This window comes from Anser anser (genome assembly GCF_964211835.1).
Source record: "Anser anser genome assembly, chromosome: 1".
NCBI classification, from domain to species: Eukaryota; Metazoa; Chordata; class Aves; order Anseriformes; family Anatidae; genus Anser; species Anser anser.
The window spans coordinates 34,189,071-34,209,643 of record NC_139720.1 but is presented as its reverse complement, the minus strand read 5'-3'; the positions used below and the strand labels follow the sequence as shown (position 1 = coordinate 34,209,643).

General features: G+C 36.0%; 1 protein-coding gene across 3 annotated transcripts; it reads left to right on the top strand.

Annotated features, from left to right (window-relative positions):
- Window positions 1-52: 52 nt before the first annotated feature.
- RPAP3 (RNA polymerase II associated protein 3) lies at window positions 53-20,111 on the top strand. Of its 3 annotated transcripts, none has more exons than XM_083849991.1 (17): window positions 53-192; window positions 2,247-2,405; window positions 3,172-3,312; window positions 3,766-3,888; window positions 6,095-6,222; window positions 6,825-6,946; window positions 7,315-7,385; window positions 8,303-8,434; window positions 9,691-9,818; window positions 11,200-11,321; window positions 11,769-11,839; window positions 11,969-12,091; window positions 13,984-14,192; window positions 16,196-16,391; window positions 17,042-17,139; window positions 18,361-18,461; window positions 19,597-20,111. In XM_083849991.1, exons 2-17 carry the CDS (start codon window positions 2,253-2,255, stop codon window positions 19,686-19,688), a joined length of 2,010 nt encoding a protein of 669 aa, XP_083706117.1. In that variant the 5' UTR covers window positions 53-192; window positions 2,247-2,252; the 3' UTR covers window positions 19,689-20,111. The 3 variants fall into 3 exon arrangements, with proteins under 3 accessions (XP_083706117.1, XP_083706115.1, XP_083706116.1); XM_083849989.1 differs by having other exon boundaries at window positions 13,981-14,192; XM_083849990.1 differs by having other exon boundaries at window positions 178-1,036; window positions 13,981-14,192.
- Window positions 20,112-20,573: the final 462 nt, after the last annotated feature.

Here is a 20,573-nt window from a genome sequence, read left to right as displayed (position 1 = left end):
CGGCGGCAGGGTAAAGGCGCATGCGCCGCACTCCCCTGCTCTTCCTCCTCCCCCTCCCGCTGCGGGGCCGCCGCGGGGCGGGCTCCGGCCGGCAGCGTGCCCGCGCGGTGCATCGTGGGAGGAGGCCGGGCCGCGCGGCGACGGCGGCCGGCGGCGGCCGAAAGAGGCGGGGCGGGGAGCGGCGCGGCGCAGGTGGGACGCGGCCGGGGCGGGGGGGGGGGCGGCTGGCGGGGGTCTCCCCGTGGTGGCGGCCGCTCGGTGCCTGCCGCCGAGTGGTGCCCGCGGGGGGGGTCAGTGAGGGGCCCTGGGCGGTGGGGTTCAGAATCCGGGCATAATGTGGAGCGCAGGAGGCTCCCGCTGAGCACCAGGCAGCACTGCTGTGCCGGGAGGTGCCTGAGCCCTGCCACAGGCTGCCCAGAGAGGCTGTGGGGTCTCCTCCTGGGGGATCCTCAGAACCCACCTGGACGTGGCCCCGGGCGGCCCGCTCTGGGTGTCCCTGCTTGGGCAGGGGCTGGGGCAGGTGGGCTCCTGAGGGCCTGCCAGCCTCAGCCGTGCCGGCCTTACGTTATCCGTTAGTCTGAGACCCTTCAGAAGCCCAGAAAATAGCAAGGTTTAACGTACGATTAGATTTTTAGATGTGAAAGAATGTTATTTTAGTCACTGGTAACGGAGAAAAAGCATCTTCCTCTAGGTAGCGCTGCCCGCAGAGCCTGGTGTGCCCGCGCCAGGTGTGGTAGGGTTCCCCAGAACTGCCTGAGCGCTGTGGAGACAGTTCATACACAGCAACAGTAGGTGGAAAAGCTAAAACACCCGTTATACTTGAAAATATATTCAAAAACGCATATTTTTGGCATCATCTGAAGTTTCTTTCCACTCAGTTTAAAATAGACCAAATAAACAGAAGAGATTAGGACAAGTATATTGCTAAGGCTAAGCGTGTTACCATCTGTGCACGTATTAGTGAGCAGCACAACTGATGCATCAGCGTATGTGCTCGGCTGCGTACTCCTGAGGATGGAAAACTATTTCTGTTCAGGTAGCATTAAATCATTGCTAACTACGTGGTATGTCTTAGGCATCTTTTATGAGACTGCTAGCTATAATTATGGGCAGTGCATTGTGTTGCAGAAGTCATTACCTTGGGCCCGTACATTCTTATATTTCCATGCTATTATGTTATTGACTTCCACAGTTGTGTGTGTGTATATATGAATATATATAAACAAATGAAAATAACTTTATTCCTTTTTCTGTCATAATAACTTTGCGTGCAGTATCTCCATAAATAGCTTCTGTTCACATGTGAGGATTGCAAAGGATCCTGAGGCTCTTTCAGTCAAGAAGTTACTAGCAACTATTCATAGTGCTTTTGATAAAGTTTGTATGTAGTTTCATCATGAACTAATGAATCATGGTTGTTTTCAACGCATGTTTGCTTCATCCTTTCACTTATCACTTTTTTTTTTGTTGCTGTGTGCTGTTGGTCCATTTATATTAAACTACAACCAATGATTTTTTAAGGTTACTTGTTACTCATGATTTGTCGTATCTGTGATAATAAAATGCCTTTCACTTAAATGAAAATGAAGATGACAAAATTCACGAAGACATCTAAGCATTAAAAGCTATTAAACAATATTTTCAGGACTTAAAGGGCTGTGGGTGTGTAGAAAGCGCACATTCAAATAATATACCAAGTTACCATTCATTAGTCTTCATCTATATTATGTATTACCCTCATGCATTTACTCCTTCCTGTCCTAAAAATGCATGCATATCTAAGCATACGTAATTTCTAAGGGCAGAAACTGCTTTGGGGGTTGGTTTGTCAGAAGCCTTGTATATCTTAATCTGTAGTTGAGACTTAACGTGGAGTTTTCTTCATTCTGTCTTCTGGGAAATACTACAGAAATTGCTTTAAACTATGATAATCTTAGTTATCCATTATCACCTTCAGGAGTTCCATTGACTTGTTAAGTCCTATAACTTACACTAAATTAGAGCATGGCTTATTATCTGTTCTGATATATTTTATCTAAATTATGTCTTCTCTTTGTTTCCCTCCCACCCCCAAGACATTTAACTTGTGTTTCTTTATAGTCTCTTGCTATCTAATGTTTTTACTGCAATATATTAGAAGCCTGTCTTGCATGTAAGTCAGGTTTCTTCATTTTGAAGGAGCTAGCTTCCTTCAGTATGTACTTTCAAATTCTCTTTAGGAAGTTTTTTTCCTTGAAATTTGGCAGGTTACAATGACTGCACCAAATAAAGCACTGGAGCTACAGCTGCAGATAAAGCAAAATGCCGAAGAGCTGCAGGATTTTATGAGAGAACTGGAGAGTTGGGAAAAGGATATTAAGGAAGTTGATTCTGAATTAAGGAAACAAAGTGGTGTTCCAGAAGAGGTAAAAATTGATGGACTTAGATTTTTATTAACTCAGCTATTCATTATATGGTAGTGTTTTTAATAACTTCTTGATCAGTTCTTTCTCACCCCCCATGTCTAATGAAGAGTCAAGCTACAGAAAGATACTCATTTTGCAGATGGCTTATTTCAGAGAGTCCAGTTAACTTCAGCAAAATTACATGTGTTAGCTTATAATATTTGGGTAGATTGTACGATCCCAGCAGACTTGTTCCTTATCTGAAGTAGATCAAGGATTCCACTGCAAAACTGTTCCACCAACAGAGCTTTGGGGTTGTAGCTTCTGGAGGTCATGAATGCTTGGTGACAATAAATGTTTAATCAGTTCCAGGTAGACCTAGGAGAATATTTCTATCTGTAGCATCACTGTTTTTTATTTATTGTGGCCTTTTAATATATTAATGCTATTTTTTCAGTGATACTCTGTAGAAAGTTGTGTTCTAAAACTTAACTTTATATCATGTATATAATACTTGTTAGTACTATATATTGAAAGATTTATGCTTGTCTTTAGTGGTTTTGCAGAAATTCCTGAGAACAACTTGCTTAATGGATTTCTAAAGTTAAACTAGGCAGCAGATATAGATATTATAGAAATAGAAATATTTCTATATATTTCTATTCATATTTAGAAATATAAATCTATAGATATTATAGAAATATTATTAGAAATAAATACTGTAGAATATTCAGCACAAGTGAATATTGTGTGTCTGTTTTGTAATAAATTACTTATTTCAATCTAGAATTTACCACCAATTCGAAACAAGGCTTTCAAGAAAAAGAAGAAGAGCAAAAGTAAAGTCCCATCAAAGACAACCACTGAGGAAAACAAGAAAAACAAAATCAAGTCTTATGATTATGAAGCATGGGGAAAACTTGATGTGGTGAGTCAGGATATTTTCTTATTAACTTAGTTTTCTCCCTGGGTGCTTCTGTTTTGAAATCAGATTTACTTACTGTGCTGGATACTGTATGAACGTAGAAAGTAGCTTTTTCCCCAAAAGGGGTTAACTGTTTAAAATGTGGAATAATGAGAAATAAATACTGTAGCTTCCTATTGATTGTGTTTTCATCCAGCAGATTTCTTTTCACTTAAAGTCAAATGCAATCTTTTATCAATAGGCCTGTTAAAAGGTGATAAATCTTGTAGAATACAAGACTAAATATGGCTGTCAGTATTAGAAGATAAGTCTTGTTTGTGAAATTTAGAACGCAGAATGAAGAGGACTTGAGCAGTAGAGGTTTTTAAACAGACGACTCATTTTCTTAGTCTTACTTGATTTATTTTGTATTGTTAAGTTATAATGAAGATAATAAATTATTTTGTCTGTTTTCAGGATAAAATACTGGAAGAACTTGACAAAGATGACAGTACTCATGATTCTGTGTCTCCAGAATCAGACTCTGAAGAAGACGGAATTCGTATAGATGCAGAAAAGGCTCTTGCAGAGAAGGAAAAGGTAATAGCATTATAAATGTTTATTATCTACAAAATAGTAACTTGGATGTAGGAGCATTTGTGATTTGTTTTAAAAGATTGTCTGCTGAGATAAGAGTTCTGCTGGAATGTGCCTACTCTTCAGATTTTTTTAATGTCTGTGTTCCTGACCATTATTCCAACATATAAAATTCTGACTGCATCTCTGTTTCTCCTCATCACTGATTGCAGCAAAGGCTGTCATTCTACTTAATGTGCGCTTGTAATGATCAATGTATTGGTGGATTTTTTTTTTCTTCATTAAAAAATTGGACTGCTCTATAGAATTGCTGTATGGACCAAATATGCTTACTGGAGCACAAGGTATAAATGCCCCAAGTGAAATCCCCAAGAATTTAAGATAACTCTCTTTGTGAGGCCACTATCTCTCTGAATGATGGAGAAACTCATATGTCTCCACTGGCTTGGTAATAGGAAGTTGGTACCAGTTAAGTTGTACCCTATTTTGCAAATAAAATACAATGAGACCTATCTTATGATTCACCTTTTTAATGGGCGTAGCAAGGATTTCTTTGGATAAAAAGTACAAATTCTTTGGTTGCTTTCAACAAGATGTTGATCAAACTTTGCCTTTGGGCAAGATTATAAGTATACAAAACAGCTCTTCTCATCGTGATTGTTCAAATCTGGGAGGAAGAAATAATAGATGCCGGTCATCTGGACAACATTTAAGATGTGTGGCAAACAATTTGCCACCTCTGATAGCATTTCTGGAAGGAAAACTGAATAAATTCTGGTCTTTAGGTTTTCTTGGTATACAGGATGCTTATTAGGCATGTCGTGCTCATCATCAAGGGCCTGTTGGAACTAGTTACAGACACATAGTAGATCTTGGACTCAGCAGTGTTTCTTTGCAAGAAAAATGAACGAATTCCCTAAGGTTCCCACATCATGTTTTTGTCCTACGTGACAGATTCAAGCAGCAGAGACATGTAGTCAAGCCAGGATAATAACTTCAGCCCTAATAATTTCCTCTTCAGAGTGAAAGTAATAATTTATTGCCTTGTGTCTTTTAGATGCTTTCTTGCATATATCTCTTTATCTAAGACAGGAATACCCCAAAATCAAACAGGAGCAGTACCAACAGTACCAAATGACCAAGTAACACTCCTTGTTGGCATAGGAAAATAACAAAAACATGCTTTGGTGTTTTGTGACTAGTGAAAGCTTTACCTGTTTGTTCTGTGTTAATGCTGCTTTGGTTTCTAGTGTTACGAAGAGTTTCATTTGTATGAGAGTTCCTTCCTCCCAGTCTTGAGCCTGCTAGGAGCCCAATATAATATTAGAAGGTTCTGTTAAATCCTGTTGCATGCTGAATCCTTCATATCTGTGACCTGATACCGTTGTGGAAGTCTTTTCAGGACTTTCCCCAAATAGTTAGTAACTAGGAGAAATCTGAATTGGAATAATACTAGGTGGAATGAATAATGAGCATCAGATCACCTGAGCTACATCAACGTGTGAGGTAGATAGTCTAAGATAGTTATGTAGAAATTTATGAGGTTCTGAGAAAGTGTATTTAAAAACAACCATCTGATACCATCTGCCAGTCCATACTCTTCTTCAGTAGAATTTCTTAGTGGTTTTGTTTTGTTTTTAAATTGTCTGCATGCAGGACATCTGCCTACTTTCCCTACTGCTGTGAAATTCCCAGATGTATAATCTGCATTCTACACAGAGGAGAAATTGAGATATCTGTGACTGTTATCATTTTGGCAGCAGTGAAGGAGATGAGGGTATTTGAGATAAAAGTTGTGTCCAAAAAGAGATGCAAATTAGACTATTTACCTAGGAAAGGGAGGATGCCAAATCTAATCTCTAAAACATGAAAAAAAAAAAAAAAAAACAAAAAACTTCAGTAAATTTCTGTGGCAGTTCAAGCAGCTTTGTATGTGTTGCTTCTATGTTTGTAGAAATGACCTACACATACTGAAAATTAGCATAATAAGAACAATTTACTGTATAAATGATGGTAAATATTTAGGATAGAATATTTAGTATTTTAGTTACAAGAAGTTTCACAGTAAAGCAGTAATTTGTGAGAGATGTTAAAAAAACATTTGAGCATTCTAAAATACAAGCTTTGATTACTGATTTTTGGTTAAAAAAGAACAAAAATGTATCTACACAGTAATTTGTTAAAATTACTATTTTCTTCCTATTTACAGGGTAACAACTACTTTAAACAAGGAAACTTTGATGAAGCTATAAAATGCTACACTAGAGGGATGCATTACGATCCGTACAATCCAGTATTGCCCACAAACAGAGCATCTGCTTTTTATAGAATGAAAAAGTAAGACCTGTATTGTTAAATCCTTAATACTTTTTTCTTTGACATGCTACCTTCAGTTTTCTTAATGTGTGTGTGTTTTTAACTTTCGATTATGTTACGTATCATACTGTAGTATGTAGGTCTATGTAAGGCTGGTTTCAAACTTGCTTTGCAGTTTCAAAGTATAATAGGAATTGCTGTGACAAGGAATCTGGTAGTCTCTGTCATCTGTTTTCCTTCTGTCCTTTCATGCTTGAAGTTCGCCACCTTCTGTGTTACAGCACAAGACTTCAAAAAAAGGAAAAAGAGAAGTTTACCATCCAATTTGCCTTTCTGGTTCTATGATCTCTGTTTTTAAGGCTTTAATTTCTTTTGGGGGAAGAAAGGGTATGGGGGAGTTGGTTATTCTTTTTGTTGCAGTAGAGATTGCTGACATCTGTTTTCCTTTCCTTTCCTCATGTGTTCTGAATCAAGAGTTGTTTAAACACTTGTTCCTATACCCCTTGTGAAGCCTGAAAAATTTTCACTTTAGGAAGGACCTATAAAGTTTTAGAGTAACTTGCTGAGGTTTTGGCTTTTGTTTTCTAGATGTGTTCAAACTAACTCACTCTTTTTTTTAATAGGTTTTCTGTTGCAGAATCTGATTGTAATTTAGCACTTGCTTTAGATAAAAATTACATAAAGGCTTATTCCAGAAGAGGGGCTGCTCGCTTTGCTTTGAAAAATCTTCAAGGTGCTAAAGAAGGTGGGTTGTCTTTAATCATTCCTTAAAAAACGTTCACACTGTTTACCTGTGGGCTTGCCTAAAGCTTGTGTGATTGGTGTATTTGGCATAGGAATTTAATTTTCATATTCTGTAAACAAAAATAATGAAATACCATATTGCATATTCTTCTGTGAAGGTGAAATTCAAGCAACAAGCCTAAATGATTACCCTAGGTGTCCACAGTTAAAGAATAATTTAGTATTAAATATCGTAATGTGTTGTTTGTAATATCATGATTTTCAGGTAACTACAGAAAAGGGTTATCTCCAAAAGAATGCTCTTATTTTATACTGCGGTTACAGGCCTGTAATTCATACCTAAAACGTTGTTTTCTGATCTTCTCATAGATTATGAAAAAGTTTTAGAGTTGGATGCAAACAACTTTGAAGCAAAAAATGAACTGAAGAAAATTAATCAGGTAATAAGGTTGATAAGCCCCAACATAAATTAATACATCCTGTTTAGTTTGTATCAACTTATAACAAGAACTGAATTCAACACAATCTCATAGGCTTTTTCTGGCACTTGAAGTTCTCTGAAGTCAAAATCTGTAATTTAATGTCTTCTAGTTTTGGAGAGTATGCATACATCAGTGTAATGGTGGGTTGGCAGGTTATGACTGGATGTGTACACCAGCCTCTCTGGCTTTATCTTCTTCCATCAAGTGTTTTTTCAATTTCTTGTGTTAATTTTTTTTTTTAAGTCACATCTAGTATTTTGGTACAAGGTAGCAGTACATCTGAGAAAACCGATATATTCTCTTGGTAGCAGAGTAAAGCGAAACTACTAGCCTGCTTGTGGTTCCACTGCTTGCTGTGCTATGCCAGACCAGAAAGTCAGTTTAAGCTTAGCAGAACAGAAACTCTGCTGCAAGTCTGACCTTTTTCATGACAGGGAAAGAATGCTTATTATTATGTCCTTACTAAAATGTAAGAGTATCTAGCATTACCTCTTCAACTGTAGCTTTGAAAATGCTTGATAAAGCTTATTTTCAAATGAAGACCCCAAGTCTTTGATAATTGAAGAAACTGAAAGTAACTGAAGAATCTGTGAATCAGGATTATATAGACAGTTTTCATGGATCATTTTACACTGTGCTGCAAAAATTACATATTTTCTATTTCCCAAGTAATATTCTGACTCGCAGTCCCTCACAGAAATATGTTCTTGAGAACAGCTTAGAATGATCTCTTCAATTTGTGTTCAGCTTACGGTAGGAACATTTCTGTTAAAATGCTTGGCAGATTTTTACTTCTTAAAAGTTTAGAATTTATTGTAACTTCTGTTCTGAAAATGTGTGAGGGAAATACCTACTGAGAAACAACATCTTTGCAGGCTCTATCATCAAAAGAAAGTTCAGGACAGAAGGAGTCTGAAAATGCAGTTAAACCAGAATTAACAGACAAAGAGAAGAGGTGCATTGAAGACGAGCAGCTCAAGCAAAAGGCTGTTACAGAAAAAGATCTCGTAAGTTGCAACTTCCAATGGAAGAGGAGAACTAGCAAGCTAGAGCATTGTCTTGTGCTGTTAGCTATGCAAAAAGCTCAGATTAAACTTGATTCTGTCCTGAACATCATAAATAGTGTGTGCTTGATATACCCTTAATTGCTGTTTCAAGCTCTATTGGTGGTGGTGGGCAGGGGGAGCAGGGTTCAGTTCTGTTTGGAATCTTCCGGGGGAATAATTATACAAGGTTGCTTTTAGAGCCTGATTTGTACATGATAATTGGTACATCTCACATATATGATAAGATAAAACCAGAACTATATTTTACAAATAGCCCATTTGTCCAGTATTATGTGCATCTTGACTCTTGTCCAACTAGGGTTGTAGACTATCTATTTTTTTCAAACCACTGATGACATGGTGAAACATAGTTATAAGAAGAACTTCAAGGAGTACAGGCAACAATGACAATTAACATTATTTCTGGGTATATTATCTTGACTCATAGTTGGCTTGTTGATTTCTGTCCTTCCCCACCACTGCCATTAAGAAATAACTTTACCTACTAAACTATAATTTTCTTACTATTCTCTTATCTGCTTAACTTCTGACTTTTTATCAGTTTTCAGTTTTCCTTTACTGGTTGTAAGAGGTTAGTATGAAAAGAATGAAAGGATACATTAGGTAGGTAAAAGGAACAAAAAGGGGCCACAGTAATAAAATGCTATTAGTTTTGGCTACAGAGCTATTAACTTTGGGTACAGTGTGGCTTATAGTGCACATCAAGAGTAAAGAAATAATATAGTTTTGTCATCTTCTCTGCTACTACTTTCCTCATTGGCAAAAAAAAAAAAAGCAAAGGCTGCAATTTGGACTCAACAGGAACAGTGTTGCCAGGAACAGCCCCACAGTCATTCAACTCTGCTGTCAACAACACACTGTACTAGTCTAAAATTTCTTTACTGTGGCACCTTTTTGTTCCTTTTGCCTACTTTATCTATCCTTTCATTCTTTTCCTACCAATCACCTTAAACTGTACAGATAGCATTTTTTTTTTTTAATCCTTGAAGTACTGGAGAAAAATTAAGAGATTTTTGTGGTCTGCCTTCAAAAAGCTTAGATACAAAAAAAAAAAAGTCATAAATACCTATCTTGAAATGTGTGTTCTTTGTGATCCATCTTCTTGATATTGTGACCTTGTCTACTAAAAAGTAAAAACAGCTAATTGCACTAGGTTTTTCTCAACATTACCTTTTTTCCTAACCTAAATATAACAGGGTAATGGTTACTTCAAAGAAGGGAAGTATGAGGCTGCAATAGAATGTTATACACGTGGTATAGCAGCAGATGGCACCAATGCACTTCTGCCAGCAAACAGAGCCATGGCTTATCTCAAGATTCAAAAGTAAGTAGGATTGCATGTACTATACTGTTTCTTTATTTCTAATATAAGAAATTCTTTATCTGGTTCTGAACTAGAAGGAAGGATGATCCAGTGGGTTTTCACCCAAGTTTCATTAGTCACTTGTTCTAATTTTTTCTAGGATTCAGTATAGAATAAATCATACAATATGGGAGTTAAAACCAACTGAATATGTGGGATCTTACAACGTATTTCATAGGAAAGAAGTTCTGAGAGAATAAAATAACACCAGTTTGAAATTATAGTGAAACCGAAGTGAATTTTTTTTGAAGTTTGACTTTTCATTCTTTCACATGTGTAAAATTCTACATATTTACCTCTTTCAAAGGACCTACCCCTTTGTCTTTTTTGATTGTAAAAACAGTCAGCTACTGAAGTGTTGCCCAGTATGAAAAAGTGGATTGCAACTACTAAATTGAAAAGGATTGGGTAGGAGCTTTCGCTTCTAAAAAAAGTCATCTATAAAAATATTTCTCTAATGATGTGTACATGTAATTTCTTTAATTTTCATTAAACTTTTCTCACATAGTCCAGTAACCAGTAGGAAATGCATACTTTCTACCAAATGAGCAAAATTCCATATGACCATTTTTGTAGTCTTTGAATTTTGCTTTTTTTTTTGTTTTGACTCGCTCTTGGTATGGGAGTTTAAACCTTTTAAATTGATGATAGTATGAGAAGCAGAGAGCTGAACGTTTTATCAGTCACCTTTTCTAATGTGTTGTGGCTGACCATGTACAGACAATGCACTGATCTCAAATTATGCAATTATAAAGTAGGCTGCATGGGTACTATTTCTGTTGAAGCCATAGAGGATACCATAATGCGAGTAATGTCAGAGAATCAGAGGAAGTGATACTGTACTTGAATGGCCACAAAGAAAACAGAGTGTGAGATAAATCGGTGTGTTGTTTACACTTCAAAGAGGACCCAAACATGAAATGCAAGAAAAGCTCATTGGTATTCTCATCAATTTTATAGGTTTGTGAGAGCTGCAAAAAGTACTGTTTCTGTAAATTTAATGATAAATTGAAGGAGGAGAGAAGAGGAATGAACAAAAATACTTTAATATGCACACAGTAGAGTCATGATCAAACATAACTGGAATGACGAAATTTGATCTTACAGTGAAAGCAAATGACCTTAATACAAGAGTATGCTGACTTGTTCTTAATGATATCAGAAATCATATGCTCACTTTTATTTTATATTTTTTATTCTATGTTTTGGCTCAGTGGTAGATATTTATCTGTATATAGGTAATTAAGGTCTTCATATTTTAACTTTTGTGTAGATTTGCCTTTTAAGTTGAAACTACTTATTTTGAAACAGATTATTAATTTTGTATTATTCTTTTGCTGAGATATGAAGAGGCAGAAAACGACTGTACGCAAGCTCTGCTGTTAGATGCCTCCTATTCTAAAGCTTTTGCCAGAAGAGGGGCTGCAAGAGTTGCTCTTGGAAAGCTAACAGAAGCTATGCAAGGTATGACTCTGAATTAGTATGTGTGATGGGTAGAAGGATGTAAGTAGAAAATAAGTAGATAAGTAAAAGGAGGTCCTGATTTTTGTTTTTAATCTTCAAATAGCAATTAAATAATGTGCTAACTAACTGAGGTTTCAGTGCAAAAGTTAAGATGAATGGGCTTTGTTTTTCATTGAATATGTATAAAACCTTTTATATTGATATTCATATGATAGCAAGACAGGTTTGTGTGAAATTACAACAATTGCTACTTAATAGTAATAGCTTGAAAAATTAATTTAAAACTAGATTAGGATAGATATTAGGATGACTTACCTGTCTTTAATTATTTTATAGCTATGAAAACAGATGGGAGGTATAAAGATTTGCCATTGGAAAAATTGAATTCACAAATTTCAATTTGTAACTTGAAATGCGTACATTTTCCATATGTTGTCTTTCATTCAGATTTTGAAGCTGTTCTGAAGCTGGAACCTGGAAATAAACAAGCAATAAATGAACTCACTAAAATAAGAAATGTATGTACACCAATGATTTTTTATGTAAACCTACAGTAATAGTTTTTTCATTCTTTATTATGTACATTTTAGCAATTATTTCTGAAACTTACAGTCTTTCTGGGAAAATTACTTTTTTTTTTTTTCCAGGAATTAGCTGAGAAAGAACAGTTAGCTCAAGAATATAAAGAATATCCTGCAGTATTGATAAAAGAAGCAGAAATAAAGAATATAGTGAAACTCATTGATGATCCATTACTCCTGAAATCAACGGTGAGTTTTTTTAAAAAACTTTGTGAACTGCTATCTATAATGATGGAAAAAGTAGAGTTTAAGTTACAATCCGCTTCTTGCGTCTTCTGATAGATATATCCTGCATGTGGAAATATCAAAAGTTCAGAGATTCACTTTTGTGATATTTTTTCAAGAATGTAACTTCTGCGTTTCTGCGTGTGTTCAACAGTATCCATAGTGTAAACAGTGCTATACAGGAAACATAGTATATGTATGTATCAATAGTATGAAATGAGGAGACAACTCCACAACCCTCTCCTGAGTCCTAACATTATAGTTGAGAGTAAATGGGTGACAGGTCAGTCTCTCATGTTTGACTGCAGACTTGAGAAAGCTCTGGGTAACGGTCCCCTTTCTTGTATCAGCTGTTTCCAGTTCCTATAGCAACTACTGTAGTAACAAGGCATGTTGCATACCTATTTCATATGTTGGTATCACTCAGGGCTACTGCAATAGCTTTGAGCGTACAGTTTCATCCATGTATGCTGGGAAATAGCTGGATTATTTTTTTTCAAGAAGCAACATTTTTGAAGTCTGAATTATCATTCTGACTATAACCACTGATGGGTTACATATGATAAAATATGATGATACAGAGTATGCATTCTTGTGTAAATACAAAGTGTGTTCAAAATGTGTGGCTAGTTTTAGTAGGAAATATGTGATTATTTTGATACCTTTCTTTAAAGTATTATATGCTTTCTATAACCAGATACTATATTAAATACATATACTATTACTATCTTTAAAAACCTAAATTAATTTATTGTGAAGTAGCTGAAATAAGACAACTGATTATATTCAGTTTTCAGTTTGGCTGCTAAGTTGAGATACTACGTGGCTTTTTTTGTGTAATTCTGTAAAGGTAGAACAAGTACAGATTAAGTATCTGTGTTCTTTGTACTGCCCAAGGGAGAACTGTAACTGTGTCTCATATCCAGTAGGCACTCTTAGCACAATGATGAGATGGCATATTGTCAAAGCAAACCATATATTGTCTGTTCGTACCAACCATACAGGGCTTTTGGGGCATAATTTAAAGCAGCTTGCAAATTGTTTTGAAGACTTGCAGAGGGATTATGTTAGAGCTGGGCAGAGAAATCTGCCATCTCTAAAAGTTTAAATTGTTGAATATGTTTAGTTTAACCATGTATATTTGCATTGATATTCGTAGAGCAATTTAGATTCTATTCATGTTCAGCAAAGAATTCCAAAGTTCCACTAACTGGTGCCTCATAAGACCTAGGAAGGTGGTGGTAGGTGATGATCAGAAATAATGGTGATCATGCAGAGATGAAACAAACAAGCTGAAGCATTTTAATTACTCAGCATGTTCTCCAGTGGTAGGATTAATTACCTTGTGTTGTATGTAACTTGGTCAGCCAGGAGGCCTGAGTTACAAATATTTATCATCTCAAAATATGAAGTTGAGAGATAAGGCACATGTTTATGGGTACTTCTTTGTTTAGCTAAATTACAAAGCTTGATCAGGTCATTGGTCAAAATACATGGTACCCTTGCCCACTCAAGCTTTTTAGATGGGGGGAAAACCCTCAAAAAATTTTTGTTTGTTTTTTTTATTTACTGGAAAAACAGAATACAGATTCTGAGATACTGTAGGGGTACGCTGGTTTATGACAAATTGGGCAAATGATCATATAAGACTTCCCATAGAATGTCATGAAGCTTCCTTTTTTTGCCATTTGTCTTTACTGAAAGTGTCTTCTGTGTGTTCCAACAAACATGAAACTGGTTATGATGAGATTGTTTCAGTGTAAATATACACTGTATTGGCACTAGATAAACCGCCGCTGTTTATAATTAAACAAAGGCTTACATGCATGACATCAGGTTTGTGTTCTGTTTAGAAGCCTTTGCGAACAATACCCATTGAAGAAGTTGATGATGACATGCCAAATAGCGATTTCCCCAGCACTACTTCTTTCGTTAATAACTGTACAAATCTGACAAGTATTGAAGCAACAGAGAATCTGGATCAGGATGATCACTTAACTACAATGGACATTCCAAAAGCAAAGCAATTGAAAATAGAAGAAATCACTGATACCTCACCATTAAAGTAAGTATAAAAATTCTGATCCTCTTTTAGAAAGGTAGATGTAGTTGAAATATAATCTTCATTCTCAAATTTCTACATGTGATGAGATATATAACATAATTTGGGGAATTTGAATTAAAAAAAATGTGCAAAGAAACATGCAGTTCTTACACGTCTGTCTCTTTGATCAAGTAGTGGTAGAAACAAGTATGGTTTATTAGTGTCATATGGAAAACTCGTAGTTGCTCTTACATTTCAGAAAGGAAGAAACTTGAAATATTTTCCCATATGCTATGTTCTCTTCCTTGTGCACTGTATCTTTCCTTTCTGTGGCTTGTATTTTAATATTTTAGAGTAGATTCTTAAGCAGAATTCAAACATTCTTTGGACACCAGTTACGTGAGAGAAAAGGAACAGGTCACAACTCTGTCACGAGAGTGTCACAACTCTCCTGAGCAGATAGCTGATAACTTTAGGTTTGCTCAGGGTTCCTGAGTTCCACTATGTTAGCTGGATAAACTGAAGTGTGGCTGAAGTATAGAAGCAGCTAGCCCAGCTTTCTCCAACTAAGTGTCACAACTCTACTTGTTTTCTGCTTAGGAAAGGTGTGTATGCACCATTGTTAATCCCATTGTGTTAATAGTTGGTACCTTTTATGGAATCCTAATTGAAGACTTTGTGAGGACCGTTTCCACTTTCCTTTTTCAGCTCAGTCAGATGGATTTACTATGAGGTGTTGAAGAAAAAAGTAAATTTCTTAGTCATTTTATAATTTCTGAAAAAAAATGAATGGACTTAACTGACAAATTATAGGACAAAAATAGCTCCACTGTAACCAGTATTGAAATTGAAACAGTTCGCTCACTTGCCATGGGACTGTGGTTTAACCTCAGATGAACCTTCAGCGCAGTCAGATAATGACAGAACAAGGGGGAATTGTTTTAAAGTAAAAGAGGGGAGATTTAGGTTAGAGGCTTGGAGGAAATTCGTCACTCAGAGGGTGGTAAGGCGCTGAAACAGGTTGCCCAGAGAAACTGTGGATGCCCCATCCCTGGAGGTGTTCAAGGCCAGGCTGGCTGGGGCTTTGGGCAACCTGATCTAGTGGGTGGCATCCCTAGTGGGTGGCTGCCCATGGCAGCAGGGTTGGAACTGGATGGTCTTTAAGGTTTCTTCCAACCCAAACCATTCTATGATTCTATGAACCTGTCAGGCAGCTAAGCGCCACCCAGCCGCTTGTCCCCCTCCATGGGATGGGGAAGAAAATTGAAAAAGGTAAAACTCATAAGTTGAGATAAAGACAGTTTAATAAGACAGAAGAAAATAAAATAAAAACACAAGTGATGCTCACCACCAGCTGACCAGTGCCCATACAGTAGCCAAGCAATGTCTGCCTCCTTGACCAGTGCCCCCCAGTTTCATTGCTGAGAATGCCGCCCATTTGGGTTAGCTGTTCTGGTTGTGTCCCTTTCCATCTCCTTATGCCTTCTCACTGTCAGGTTAGCATGAGATGCAGAAATGTTCTTGACTCTGCAATTACTGATCAGCAACAACTAAAACTTCAGTGTGTTATCAACGTAATTTTCAACCTAAATGTGTTTTAGCATCATACAAACGACTGTGAGGAAAATAGACCCCATCCCAGCCAAACCCAGGACATGCGGTTATTGTTTTGCATTATAAAATTGCAGAAAATGTAGTATTTTTTGTAGCTGCATATGGTGGAAATCTGTACCATAAAATGCAGAAAGTTCTTTCTTTATTCCCAGGAAGAGAGAACTGCTGAGTGTATTTATAAGTACTTGTAGTTTTTCAGAAAGGATTAATCAAGTATCTTTTGTATGCTGCATTATTTTTTGATTTTTTTTGTTTGTTTATTTAGATACTTGGTTAAACTAAAATACATTAATGTGTAAAATTTTGATGGTATTTTAGATCTTTTAGGATTTGAAAGGTCTCCTGTTAGGTCTTAGTGCAAGATTTCCTTAAATGTTTTCTAGATTACATATTTTGAAATCTCTCTGCAGGCTTCCTGCTAGTGTGAAAGGAATTTCTTCAGTGTTGCATCCATCTTTCACTATGAACAAGCAGGCAGAAAAAGAAATCAAAACATCATATAGATCTGCTTCTCCAGTCCCTGCCATTCCTGCAAACTCTTTCCAGCTTGAATCTGATTTCAGGAAGCTGAAAGACTGCCCAGAAAAACTGTATTTGTACCTGAAGGTATGAAATGTAGTGTTGTCTGACAGTGCTTTGATAGCATCAACTTAGGTGAAAAGGGTAGCTATGTTAGATTGTCTTAGCAGTGTGAAATACTCCCTTTCTTTAATTGCCTTTACATAATTATAAGTAGTGTGATCTGCATCTGAATAGTTCTCCTCTTGTGTCTGACTTTTCACTTACCTCATGTAGAGTACAGTCCCTCTATAATCTGTCTTCTTTTAAGCATAGGCCCTAAGTCTGTAAACACGTGAATATGTCAGTAGCAAAGTGAAATTCTATTTTTTTCAAGTGAATGCTTCTAGGGTAATCAGACATAGCAAAATTCTTCTCTCTTTAAATTGAAAAAATACTTGAAACACATCAATCTACTTAATATCTGCTTCTGCTGATATGTGTGTGTGTATAAATATATATATATATATACACACATATATATTGCCAAAAATTGTTTAGAATTCTTTTTAAAAGAATGTAGCAATAATCTTCTCAAGAAAAAATTAAAACCAGACAGAAGTCATAAACAGTAATTTGTCTTTGTTTTCATGCACTTCCAGCATTGCCCAAAACATCTTAAATATTTATTTATAGTTCTTATGACTCAAATGTATTTCTTTTGCCTAAATAAAATACCTTTCTTAATTCTCCCAAAGCAAATAGAGCCTTCGTTTTATCCGAAACTGTTCCAGAAATCCTTAGATCCAGACTTGTTTAACCAGATACTGAAAATTCTACATGACTTCTACATTACGTAAGTTAAGCTCCTCTTTTGTTGTATGTTGCTTGTTGCTATTCCCCTCCTTCCCCTCACCTTTAGGCTTACAAAATTATTTAGAATATGTAGCATTACATGAGTCAGGGTACAATACTTGGAATGATTTAATTCTTCCTTATTAAGAAATTAAACATATCTTGAAAAGTCAGAAAAGTGAGGAAATAAATAGCCTCTACCTAGACCTAGTTACCTATTAGTAACATTCAGTTAGAATGAAATAATTTTCGTTCATGTTACTATGTATGTCCCATTATCCCATATGGTTGCACGATATTAACTTTGTCTATTATTAAGTTCCTGAAGCTAAGAAATGCATGAGGTTTAATTCTTCTATGCCATGCCTATTGTGATACACTCTGAATTCTTAACTATCTGCTAGAATTTTACAGTAGATTGTAGTAAACGTATAGGAGCTAGAAGCTCTAATATGAAAGCAGTGACAATTTGTTCTGAAATTTCTATTTGTGCTACCATTTGATTCTTAAAGATCATTTACCTGTTGGAGGCAGTTTGTTACTTACATGGATTACGCTGCGAGCATGCATTCAAAATGCTGATAAGTCCTTGTTTTATGGAGAAAGGTAAATGTAAATGAATACTAGGCTTTTTCTCAGTTTCTGTAAATACACATCATTTGTGTGAGGAGGTATGGTCCTATATTTGTGGTATGACTTACAAAGGCTAGGAAGCTTAAATTGTTTGCAGTAAGGTAAAAGACATTTGTTCTGGAGGGTGACAGAAAAAGTTATGAAAGAAAAACACTTCTAGTTATTAGTATTTGTAGTAAAGATGGTGCCTGCTTACTACTGCCTCTTGTCCAGAAGAATGTAAAATGAACAAAATCTGGGATTTTGGCCTATACAGATAAAAACGTTAGTAGCTGTAATGAGGTGCTTGTTATGGCAAGGTGAAAGCATTAAATCATTTAATAGCTATTCTGTACATTAACAGCAATCATTTTGCATCAGTCCATTTTTTGTACTTCTCTGCTCTTGATCTGTATTAAAAGGATGCTTGGATAAATATTTGTGTTTTTGATTCTCTGCTAAGTCAGTGGAAGAATGAACAAGAAAGATGAGAATGGGAAAAGGAGTTCCATTGGTCCTTTCATTTCCTGAAGTCTTTAATATTGCTTGCAGCTATTGAATCTTTCTAATCAACAGTAGTTATTTTTATGTTTCTAATAATCTTCTCCAGGAAAGAGGAGCCATCACTCATCCTTGAAGTCCTCCAGAGGCTATCTGAATTAAAAAGATTTGATATGGCAGTAATGTTTATGTCAGGCTCAGAGAAAAAAAGTAAGTAGTTCAGTACCATCTTCTAAAACTTGGTTTGTTGATACTGTATTTTGCAAGAAAGGTGCAAAAGAGTGCTACTCTTGTTTATTCCATAAAATAATAATTTAAGATTAGTTACTTGTCTATTTCAATGATTTTTGATTGCTTTAGAAGCCAATATGAAAATGTTATTTTTCTTAATCTTTTGGTCATTTATAAAAACTTGAAAAAATACAGCTAAATCCTTCTGGTTTTGTCAGTAATACCACCACATTTTTATTCTGATAAAATAACTTCTCATTACCATTTCAGCTTGTAGCTGGCAATGCTACAAATTTATGAATTTGTATGAAGGCTTATATCTCAGGTCAAGGTATACCAATTACAGTTTTCACAGCTATGACCACTTCAGCATTTTCACAACTATGACCATTTCAGCAATTATGATTTTAGTGTTGGCAAAAAGAAGGCAAGTGTTTCTAAACCTCTGATCCTGTTTGCCTCTGCCCTGTTCTTGAGGCGTCACTTAGATTAGTTTGCAATCCAGGCTGACACTGGCTTGAATTCCAGGTTTATAAAACTGTGGTTTTCATGTCAAACATTTCTTGATTTACTACACCGGACAGACTATGTAACAGTGAGACACTCACGAGCTAAACTTTTCTTTAGGAACAAGTAATGTTAGAGAGTAAATCTACAACTGAGTTTCACTAATAACCATTATAATTTGAAAATTTTGTTATGTGAATCTCCTTAAAATAAAATTACTTGTTTGACTTACTGAAGTGCAAGTCAGTTCCACTCAGGAATTGCCTTCACACCATAACCTGATGTAAGTTTTATCTGCAATCTGGCATTAACTTTTATCTCCCGCATTTAATGGTGTAGTGCCAAGATAGTAAACAAAATAAAATCTGTCTGTTTACGTTGTCAGTATTGTATATACATTTAAGGAAATGTTGTTAGGCAATTCAGGAGCATCAAAACAGAGGGCTTCACTTTGCTACTTTTCTTTATCCTCTGAGTAATTCTAAAAACTTGCTCATATTTCAGCTGTACAACGCTGAAAACCCTTACAGAGGAAAGAGTTGGACTAATTTACATTCTGACTGTTAATTGCAAAAATAATGGTTTCTGTTGGGATTTTCTTTTACAGTTACACAGGTATTGTTCAGTCATGTGAAACACATAGGATTGAAAGATACTCAGGTTGAAGAATTGGAGAAGAAGTACGGCATTTTCTCTTAGTGAGTTCACTGACATTACGCATGTAAATTGCTCTGTTTCCACACTTGTGTCATTTGGAAATCAGCTGAAGAGGCCTATAAGGACTGGAGTTCTGTTGCTTTTGTATAAGTGATGAAATTCTTAAACTTGATTCACTGAATGGCAAGTAGCTGGAGAAAGAATGACCGGGTTCTGCTGGCATGTTTGCTTTCCAGCACCTGAGACAATACAGATCTACATACTTCAGTGGAATCAGTTTGCCTAAAAAAACAATTGGATGGATTGGCATTCAGGATTACGACTACAGATGGAGATCTCTATTAGAAAGAAAAAGTATATTTATAAACATCTTTTTTTGGTAAGAATCAAACGGTGTATATTACAAACTTGCATGTTTTGTTCTTTCTTTTTTTTTAGAAAATAAACTAAACTTTGAGTTGAAAATACCAAATATGTCAGTTTTTTAACTCCAGTGCCTAAATCACTCTTCTCCAAGACAGACCACGCCATAACACATAATATGCAGAGAACCTGAGTTACAATGAACAAAAAATTCCAGAATTCCTTTACTTCAGCTTATCCAAAAGCATTAACAGCTGAGATATTCCTGTAAACCTCAACTGTAACTGCAGAATAGAAGAAAGTCAAATACTATGAAATTAAAAAGTATAGAGAAAAACACTTTTGTCTTTGGAGAGTACTTTTACAATAATCTTACCAAATTTATTTTTAGGGTCTTTTTTTCCTATCCACGTACAGTTCTTAAGAAGTGTCAGAAAGCTGAGCAGAATATCTTTCCAGTATAAAGAAGACAAAGGCATGAAATCACATCATTTTCTTAGATATGAAATAGCATCAGGCAAATGCGTAATAAACTGTTCACATGACCAGAAGAAGGAAGTAACA